This window comes from Heteronotia binoei, chromosome 20 (genome assembly GCF_032191835.1).
Source record: "Heteronotia binoei isolate CCM8104 ecotype False Entrance Well chromosome 20, APGP_CSIRO_Hbin_v1, whole genome shotgun sequence".
NCBI lineage: Eukaryota > Metazoa > Chordata > Lepidosauria > Squamata > Gekkonidae > Heteronotia > Heteronotia binoei.
Genome location: NC_083242.1, coordinates 38,739,054 through 38,749,585, shown reverse-complemented (window position 1 = coordinate 38,749,585; position 10,532 = coordinate 38,739,054). Strand labels below are relative to the sequence as shown.

Below are 10,532 nucleotides of genomic sequence, written 5' to 3'. Positions count from 1 at the left end.
ACCTCCCCGCCCGCGCATGCGTGCTGCTGGCGAGGGGCCTGAGCGGCCCGGCCGGCATGGCGGAGGAGGAGAAGGGCGCGGAGGCCGAGGTCCGCCCGCTGAAGGGGAAGCAGGAGGCGGCGGCGGCGGGCCAGGGCGGCGGGGCGGGGCGGTGGCGCACGGGCGCCTTCTTCCTCTCGCTCTTCCTCTGCCTGGCCGTCGTCTTCGCCTTCTCCTTCGTCATCCCCTGCCCGGTGCGGCCCGTGTCCCAGAGGGCCTGGAGCGCGCCCTTCGCCGGCGCCGGTGGGTGGGTGGGGGGGCGAGGGGGCGGGCGGGGGTCTCGCAGCTGGCAGCCTCCATTGGCTGGGCACCACGAGGCCACTCCCCTGGCCCTGCGTGTCATGAGCAGTCTGACAGCAGACAAGCAGCCAGCCCCGCAAGGAGCAGGACTTCTCCTCTGGCCCGGGCTGAGCCCTTCTTGGCTCTCTTTGCAGCAGCCTACAAACACCTGGAAGTGCAGGATGTCGACCAGGACCGAGTGCAGGACATCCTCTTCGCCTTCAGAGCTTCCGATGGCACTCACAACAGCAGCACAAACAGGTCCTGCTCTGCAGAAGGTAAGGGGACTGGGGGAGGCAGGGTGTGAAGCAGAGACCGTCCTAAGCTAAGCAAAGAGTGTTGCTGCACTCCTAAGCTAAGCAAAGCCGTCCTAAACTAAGCAAAGAGTCCTCCTCTTTCCCCAGGCTTCCCATCTCCCTGTGCCTTCATCGCAGCTGTTTCAGGCACCAACGGCAGCACGCTCTGGGAGGCGCCTGTGGCTGAAGACCTCCAGTTCATGGACTGCTCCTTTGAGTATGGCGATTCCCAAGGCTGCCTTGTTGCTGGGAAGCCAGCCTCTCTGGCAACCATTGACTTGAAGACAGGTATGCAAAGAGGCACTGATGTCTGGCTGCCCTTCATCTAATGCTTGGGGATCCCAGGCCAAGGCTCAGGCATGCCAGCAGAGAGCAGACAGAAACCTCCTTGCAGGGGGGAAAAATCACTCATTGCACATTAACAGCATCCTCCGCAGGACTGGTGGTTAGAAAAAACCACCTATCATAGGAACTCTCTGCCTCGCTACTTATAACTAACTGAAGCATTTGTGTGTTCTTCAATTAATTGGCCAATTTAATCTCTGGCAAATAGCTCTGTCGTTTAGGACAGTCTTCAGTTTTGGGAAACTATCCTCAGTACTGGCTGAAAAAGGCTGACAATGCTAATCCTGGTTTGTATGCCAAAGGAGGGGTCAATGATCTCTTTGGAATGTGAGCTCTCCAAGCCTGAAGGGGGCTCTTTCACTGCTGGACCAGACCAGAGAGGGTCTCTCTAGTCCAGCATCCCATTTCATACAGCAGCCAGCCAGTTATTCTGGAGAGGCAACAACAGGCGCACAGAGGCCGAGGCCTTCATAAGAACATCAGAAGAGCCCTGCTGGATCAGGCCAGGGAGAGTCCATCTAGTCCAGCCTCACACAATGGCCAGCCATTTCCTCTGGAGAGCCAACAACAGAGCAGAGAGGCCGAGGCCTTCTCCTGAGAAGAACATCAGAAGAGCCCTGCTGGGTCAGACCAGGGAGGGTCCATCTGTCCAGCCTCCTGTCTCACACAGCAGCCAACCAGTTCCTCTGGAGGGCCAACAAGAGGGCACAGAGGCTGAGGCCTTCCCCTGATTTAGCCTCCTGGCTCTTGGATTCAGATGCTTCATTCCTCTGAATGTGGAGGTTCCCCTCAGTCACCATGGCTAGTAGCTATTGATAGACAAACTCCATAAATCTATCTAATCTCTGAAAGTTGTTTATTCCTGTGGCTATCATAACATTCTCTGGCCATGGTCCACATTGTAATCACTCTCTGTGTTAATTAGTATTTCCTTTTGGCTGTCCTGGGCCTACGGCCCATCCGTTTCATTAGATGTCCTTGAGTTCAAGCTAATTCACACCTAAGCTGTGAATTTATGTGTCCACACTATCCGTGCTGCCTTAAGTTAATTCTGAGCTAATGGCTTAACTGTTTTAATTTAATTTGTTTTAATTGTTCATGTGTTCTATTGTTTATTTATTGATTGTTGTATTGCTGGTTTTTAATTGTTTTAACGTGTTTGAATCCACCCCGAGACCATTATGGGAAAGGACGGACTATAAATTTCCAGAAATAAATAAATTTGGGGGGAGAGAGAAAAATTTCTCTGATGCCTCTCTCCTCCCCATGCATAATTTGATAAACCTACATCATGCCACCACCACCACCCCCGTGATCTCTTTCCCAGCAGACTCTTGAGCCTCTCCTCACAGAGAAGGTGCTCCAGCCCCCTAATCACCCTCTGCACTTTTACCAGCTCTGCCCTGTCCTTGTGGAGGAGATCCAGGGACCAGAAGTGTACTTCTTCGGAAACGGCTCCTTCTCACTGGGGAAAAGCAGCAAGTTCTTTGGAGCCAGCATTTTGCTTTCCTCAGCAGCCAGCCCAGTGCCCCCACCAAGTGGCAGGCTGCACCAGATGCAGTCTGGCTGTGACTGACAGGCCCAGCCGTTGTCTCTCTGTCTGGGTTAGGGCTTATTTTATGGGCAGGCTGATGCCATAATGGCCAGCTCTGTGATCACCATCCCACCCATTCCTACAAGCAAAGCAGAAAGCATGAAAATATCCCTAAATCAAGAAGCAGCAGAGCAGCTGCTGGGGAGGGGACGCCGGCACAAAATCTCCAGTGGCAGGACCCCCACCCCACGTGAGCCCTGGGTGCACTTAGCACACAGTTTGGGTACAAACAGCATCAGAATGGCCTCTTACCCAGTGCAATAAGTTGGTTGCCATGGCACGGGCTGCCAAGGGTGGGCATCGGAGCATGTTCCCTCCTCAGAATGGAGCCCACTTTCTCCTTCACGGGAGTTTTCTAAACTGGTGTTGCTTCCTCTGTTGTCTCTGCAGGCAAGACCGTATGGAGGGTGACGGCCAACCTACCCTCAAACTCCACACTGCTCAGCCCCTTGCTGCTAATCCCGGATGTCAACGGGGATGGGGTGTCAGACCTCCTGGTCTTTGCTGCAGCAGGACAGGAGGTGAGTCTTGCTGGAGCTGCAATGAGGCGGGAGGCTGGGCTGGGCCAACCCAGAAGGGGGACTTAGCCCTTGCTGGTCCCTCACCTGGCAAGTTGCCTAGCCCTGGTCAAGGCAGCCAGGCAGGCAGGAGGAGGGAAGAAAAAAGCCTCTCCAGCAGCACCCAGAGGGCTTAGCCGTGTCATTCCATTCGGATTCATCAGCAGAAGGAAGTGGTCACACTTAGCCTGGGTTGCACATTCTACCTTTTTCATGACTTTTGCAACTGCTTTGCATGTACACGGTGCTCACTTCCAGCATCCACTCCCCCCCTCCCCTTTCCATATCTTTCCTAGCATAGCTCCCCATTCTATATCTTTCTGGCTAGTTTCTACATACTCCACGCATTTGACGAAGAGGGCTGTGTTTCTGCAAAGTTTATGCTACAATCACACTTGTGAGTTTTAAAGGTGCTGCTGAACTCTTTACTGTTTGAAGGAGGCAGGGTGAGCCCTCCCCCCCATGTGCCATCACAAGGCGTCATTTGTGGACTCCACTCAAAACACCTCCAGTCTGTACCAACTTGCAGTCATGAGGGTGATAAACATTAATGCAAAAAACAGTTCCAGCATTAAAAGGAATTTGATATATGTGTAATGTTTAAAGCAAAGAAGACACACCAAGATAGGGAAATATTTGTTTATTCAAAGCCTATCCTGCCCACCGCTGCAAGTGGGCTCAGGGTGGGTTACAACAGGCAAATAAAACAATTTCCATATGGTTACGATTTAAAGAACCCTAGAGGATCAGTTAACAAATGCCTGTGTTCGTGCTGCAGGTTCAGAGCAGTTTCTATTCCGGGAAGTCAGGTGAGGAGATTGGATCCAGCCAAAGCCTGCATCTGCCAGGGAGACGAGGCCACCTCATGCAAGTCACCCAGGCGGGGGCCCACTATGTGCTTTTCTACACAGGTGAGTTTGAGGCTGAGCTGCCAGGCAGAGCTGGGAGGCCAAGGGGAACGGCCTGGCTCATCCCGCCCCCTTCCTTTCCCCTGGCTCAGCAAATGCATTGTATGGCTACTCGGTGAAGCAGCTCTACAGCAGGGCCTCTGGGCTGGAGGACTATAGAGGGACCAGCCTGAAGGAGGACCCCCGGTGGCAGACAGCCATTGATGACGACACACACAACGTGCACTTGCTCAGGTACCCACCCGGCCTTCTCCTGCGGTTCCTGCCCTGAGAGGAGGAGGAGCTAGAAGGGGCAAAGAGTGTCCCAAGCAAATGCGCAGGATGTAACTGGGCTCCAGCTGGGAATCCCCCTCCCCCCGAATCGTGTCTTCAGTGACAACACTCCCACTCGTGGTGATTACCTGGAAGGATTAGTGTGTGCCAAGCCGTGAAAGGAAGGGCCTTAATGCTCCAAAGGGGAGAGAGGAGCAGAGAATGCCCAGCAGCCCGAACACCCCGAGCCCTTGCGACTGTCCGAGGCAGCACTCATTTGCTCTCGAGGTAGTTCATCTGCACAACGAAGGGCAGCGTGGGAGGCTGACCAATATCTGCTGCTTCTCTCTGCACTTCCAGCTCCGGAGAAATCCGCTCTGTGGTGAAGGTGCCGGGTAGGTCAGGGACGGACATTTTGCTCCTGAGAGCAACCTCGCTGGAACTGCTGGATGGACAACGCCTGGGCTCCATGTGGGGCAATGATGTGATTCCCCCCATCCAGAGGTAACGCTGGCCTCGCAGGGGGAGGGGAGAGGGAGGCAGAGGAGAAGCCGTTGGGCTGTCCTTTCTTTAGAAGTCCAAATGGTCACGTGTCGGCATCCAACCCATGAGCAAATCCCCCACCAACCCTTTGCATATCTTGAGTTGCAATGGGGAGGGGAGGGATAGGAGGCAAAGGGAGGCCCACCATTTTGAACAAAAGCAGAACCCTGCTGGGTCAGACCAGGGAAGGCCCATCCAGTCCAGCCTCCAGTCTCACACAGGGGCCAGCCAGTTCCTCTGAAGGGCCAACAACAGGGCAGAGAGGCTGAGGCCTTCCCCTGAGAAGAGTATCAGAAGAGCCCTGCTGGATCAGACCAGTGAGGGTCCATCCAGTCCAGCCTCCTGTCTCACACAGTGGCCAGCCAGTTCCTCTGGAAGCCCAACAGCAGGGCAGAGAGGCTGAGGTCTTCCCCTGAGAAGAGTATCAGAAGAGCCCTGCTGGGTCAGATCAGGGAGGGTCCCTCTAGCCTCACACAGTGGCTAGCCAGTTCCTCTGGAGGGTCAACAACAGGGTAGAGAGGCTGAGGCGTTCCCCTGAGAAGAACCTCAGAAGAGCCCTGCTGGATCAGACCAGGGAAGGCCCATCTAGTCCAGCCTCCTGCCTCACATGGTGGCCAGCCAGTTCCTCTGAAGGGCCCACAACAGGGCAGAGGCCAAGGCCTTCCCCTGAGAAGAACATCAAAAGAGCCCTACTGGATCAGACCAGTGAGGGTCCATCTAGTCCAGCCTCCTGCCTCACACAATGGCCAACCAGATCCTCTGGAGGGCCAACAACAGGGCAGAGAGGCCAAGGCCTTCCCCTGAGAAGAACATCAGAAGAGCCCTGCTGGGTCAGACCTGTGAGGGTCCATCAAGTCCAGCCTCCTGTCTCACACAGGGGCCAGCCAGTTCCTCTGGAGGGCCAACAACAGGGCAGAGAGGCCTAGGCCTTCCCCTGAGAAGAAGATCAGAAGAGCCCTGCTGGATCAGACCAGTGAGGGTCCATCTAGTCCATCCTCCTTTCTCACACAGTGGCCAACCAGTCCCTCTGAAGGGCCAAGAGACAAAGCCCAGAGGGCGAGGCCTTCCCAATGCTGCTTCTTGGGATTCAGAGGTTGACTGCCTCTAAATGTGGAGGTTCCCTCCAGTGATCATTGCTGGGAGTCTCTGTGAATTCAAGTCTTTCCCTTTGTCTGTCCTGAATGTAGTGCTCATCAGCTTCATTGGATTCCCTCAAATTCTAGTAAGTTGGGAGAGGGAGAACTTCTCTTAGCGCCATGCGTCATTTCATAAACCTCTATTATGACACCCCACAGTGATGCTCTGAATTCTTGGTGCTGGGGTGGGGGTGGGAACATGCTCTGAGGGCTTCTAGTGTCCTGGCCCCACTGCCGGACCTCCTAATGGCACCTGGGTTTTTTGGCCACTGTGTGACACAGAGTGTTGGATTGGATGGGCCATTGGTCTGATTCAACATGGCTTCTCTTATGCTCATGTTCTGGGGCAGGGATGCTCTGTCTTCTTGGTGCTTGGGGGGGGAGGCACAGTGGCAGGTATTCTGGGGTCCTGGCCCCACTGGTGGACCTCCTGATGGTACCTGAGGGTTGTTGTTTTTTTTTGCTACTGTGTGTGACACAGAGTGTTGGACTGGATGGGCCACTGGCCTGATCCAACATGGCTTCTCTGATGTTCTTCTGTGACACAGAGTGTTGGACTGGAGGGGCCACTGGCCTGATCCAACATGGCTTCTCTTATGTACTTATGTGACACAGAGTGTTGGACTGGAGGGGCCACTGGCCTGATCCAACATGGCTTCTCTTATGTGACACAGAGTGTTGGACTGGATGGGCCACTGGCCTGATCCAACATGGCTTCTCTTATGTGACACAGAGTGTTGGACTGGATGGGCCACTGGCCTGATCCAACATGGCTTCTCTTATGTGACACAGAGTGTTGGACTGGATGGGCCACTGGCCTGATCCAACATGGCTTCTCTGATGTTCTTCTGTGACAGTGTTGGACTGGAGGGGCCACTGGCCTGATCCAACATGGCTTCTCTTATGTGACACAGAGTGTTGGACTGGATGGGCCACTGGCCTGATCCAACATGGCTTCTCTGATGTTCTTCTGTGACACAGAGTTTTGGACGGGATGGGCCACTGGCCTGATCCAACATGGCTTCTCTGATGTTCTTCTGTGACACAGAGTGTTGGACTGGAGGGGCCACTGGCCTGATCCAACATGGCTTCTCTTATGTACTTATGTGACACAGAGTGTTGGACTGGAGGGGCCACTGGCCTGATCCAACATGGCTTCTCTTATGTGACACAGAGTGTTGGACTGGATGGGCCACTGGCCTGATCCAACATGGCTTCTCTTATGTGACACAGAGTGTTGGACTGGATGGGCCACTGGCCTGATCCAACATGGCTTCTCTGATGTTCTTCTGTGACAGTGTTGGACTGGAGGGGCCACTGGCCTGATCCAACATGGCTTCTCTTATGTGACACAGAGTGTTGGACTGGATGGGCCACTGGCCTGATCCAACATGGCTTCTCTGATGTTCTTCTGTGACACAGAGTTTTGGACGGGATGGGCCACTGGCCTGATCCAACATGGCTTCTCTTATGTACTTATGTGACACAGAGTGTTGAACTGGATGGGCCACTGGCCTGATCCAACATGGCTTCTCTTATGTTCTTATGTGACACAGAGTGTTGGACTGGAGGGGCCGTTGGCCTGATCCAACAGGGCTTCTCTTATGTTCTTATGTGACACAGAGTGTTGGACTGGAGGGGCCACTGGCCTGATCCAACAGGGCTTCTCTTATGTTCTTATGTGACACAGAGTGTTGGACTGGAGGGGCCACTGGCCTGATCCAACATGACTTCCCTGATGTTCTTCTGTCCCCCAGTTGTCTCTTTTCTAAAGGGGGAAGTCCTGCCAGGCTCTTCCTCAGAGGGAAGCACTTCAGCCTCTTCGTGGTCTTGGTTGCCCTCCTCTGCCCCTTTTTGAGATACGGGAACCAGAACTGTGTTCCAGATGAGGCTGCTCCATAGATTTGTACAGGAGCATTGCAATATTGGCTGCTTCACTCTGAGTTGACGCTTCAACCCCAAGATCTTTTCCCCTCTCAGTCTCCGGCAGCCTATAGCTGAAGTTGGGAGTTCTTTGCCCCAGTGCGCCTCCCCTTATGCTCATCAACACTGACCTCCCTTTGTCGCCCCCCCTATCCAAATCCTCCTGCGCTGCAGCTCTTTACCGCCTGCCTTTGTTTTCACCATCCTGAATAATCCTGGACCAGCTGCAGATCTGGCCACGCCCCTGCTCGCCCCCCCACACTTCCAGATGTACCAGCCCCAATGCTGACCCTTGTGGGACCCCCCTGCATTGGGAGAACCGCCCATTGAGCCCTACTCTCTGCTTCCTGCCATTTCAGCGGTTTTTGAATCTGTTCTCTTAGCCCGTGAGGAGTCTGTCCCCAAACATGTATCCTCTTCTTGTGTCCCTCTTGCAGTGAGCCAGTGTTTGGATCCTTCACTTCTGATGAGGTTGATATTGTAGTTGAAAGCAGAGTTGCACCCAACAAAAAGGTTTGTGGAGCAGCTGCTGGGTTTGGGCCAGTGCGCTTCTCTCTGCCTCTTGTCTGTGACACAGATCCCGGGGGCCTCTCCCCCTTTCTAGTGTCAGGCTGGAACAGCCATGAGGTCCCAGTGAGGCCTGCCTCAGATGCTCCTTCTGCTTCACAGGTTCTAGTGGTGGAGGGCAGTTCTGGAAACATCAAGTGGGAGATGGACTTTCTCTCGGGAGTGGGGACCCCCAGCCCAGCCACGCTGCTCACGGCCGATCACAGGTCCTTCTTCCTCTTCTGGGGCGACTACCAGCCAGGCAGGAACAGAACGGTGAGTGGCTCAGCCTGCCTCCTGGTCCTGCCAGGGCTCTCACCAAGCCTCCCACAGGCCATGGGCCCAGGGGTCCTTCCAGCTGCTTTTGTTGGGGATGGGGGGTCCTTCAGCATTCTTCCTGCCTCGACTGCACTGTGGCTTAGAGGTTTTTAGGTATCCCCCCTCCTCTCCCTCTCTGTGTAGATATACACACAAAGAACGCTAAGGACTATTTCTTTAAAAGTATAATGACATAAAAATTATTGCAGTGAACATGTATGGTTAAGGCCAGATTAAAAATGAACATCTAGATGAGACTTCTGTACAGGCAAGTGAAACCCCAAAGCCTTGGGGGGTGGGGGGAGGGGAAGAGAATTGGTTCTGCTCTGGCCTTGGACACTGCTTGGGGGGCCAAAGGCTTCTCAAACTCTACTCTCTCTCTTTCTCCAGGGCTCAGAAGGGGTCCCCCAGAACCTCTACCTGTTCCACCCCTCCTTCCCCAGTGTGCTGCTGTGGATGAACAACAGCACTGAGGCCATTGTGGCCTTCCAGGGTAAGTGTGCCCGCCCCCCTTGCTCCCCCCCCCGCCCTGGGGAGTGTCGACACTGACCCCCTTTGCTCTGGATTCCAGCGGTGCTCTTTGAGCGGAGCCGCCATGCCTGCTACGTGCTGCTGACGGGACCTGAGGCCAGCGGCAGTCCTGGCGTGGTGGTGCTGTCCAAGCAGAGGCTGAAGGATGATATGGCCAACAGCCACGTGATCTGGCTGAGCCAGGCGGCTCAGGACACAGGACAGCATGTCCGGGACCGCTTCCTCCGGATGAGATACCGCAGCCCTCGGTGAGCGAGCACACACACGCCCCCACCCCACCCTTTCTGGAGCAGCTGTCCCCAGGACCTGTGGGCGGGGAGGAGGAGTCTCTTGCTCAGCTCTCCTGCCCCCTTCCCCACGTAGAGCTTGGGCGCACCTTCCGGCTCTGGGGAGGGGGGAGGGAGGCTCCTTATGGTTGGGGACAGGTGAAGAAGCTGCAGTCCTTCCCTCGGCTGACACTGGAAGCATCCAAGAAAGATGTGGCCGACAGGCAGATTTCCTGAGGGGTGAGCCTGAAGCACAGGCCCTGCCCTGTGGCTCTCTCTCTGATGGAGGAGGATCTGCCCACCTGCCTTGGGCAAGGCTTGTCCTTGGGCTGCCATCTCCTGGCTTCTTTGCCGGCTGCCTTTGGCCCCAGACCTTTAACAATGCAGACGACTCAGTGGAGCAGCTCCCCCCCACATCTGACCTGGTTGCCAGAGGAATTGTTTTGCTTCCTCCTCCTCCCCCACCCCTCCGAGGCCAAGGCACACCGGGCCATTTTCAATGGCTAAGGAACTTTTTCTTGTTTGGCCGTGATTGATGCTGACTTTAATTGTGGATGTTAAGCAGACTAATTTCAGTTTTTCTGCTGCCTTCTTCCCCACCTGTTGTTGCTTCTGGAGCATTCCTGAGTTTGGTCTGACAGTTCTGTGGTTTCAGTAAACCTTTTATTGTGACCTTGACAGCAGAGGAGGCGTGTGTGTGTGTGTGGGAACAGGAGGAGGCCCTCCAGAGGAACTGGGTGACCTGTTGTCCCTTTCATCAGCCTTTCCGTCCCACCTACCCCACAGGGCTGTTGTGAGGATAAAGCAGAGGAGGAGCACACAGCAACATATGCTGCCCAGCATTTGGGGCAGGATCGAAACACAATAGCAAGTCCGGACCTGGAAGCGCAGCCCACCCTCCCACCTGCCTGCCTTTGCGGGAGCCCCCCCCCCCCCCCCCCAGTGATCCAACCAATCGAGGGCAGAGGCGAGGCTTTTGCTTTCCAGCTGAAAGAGCAG

The 10,532-nt window shown here is 54.9% G+C and overlaps 1 protein-coding gene across 1 annotated transcript; it reads left to right on the top strand.

Annotated features, from left to right (window-relative positions):
- The first annotated feature begins 56 nt into the window (after positions 1-56).
- Positions 57-10,211, top strand: FAM234A (family with sequence similarity 234 member A). Its single transcript, XM_060260665.1, has 11 exons — positions 57-282; positions 474-596; positions 723-902; positions 2,944-3,074; positions 3,889-4,021; positions 4,111-4,252; positions 4,631-4,774; positions 8,310-8,385; positions 8,542-8,694; positions 9,127-9,229; positions 9,308-10,211. Exons 1-11 carry the CDS (start codon positions 57-59, stop codon positions 9,517-9,519), a joined length of 1,623 nt encoding a protein of 540 aa, XP_060116648.1. The 3' UTR covers positions 9,520-10,211.
- Positions 10,212-10,532: the final 321 nt, after the last annotated feature.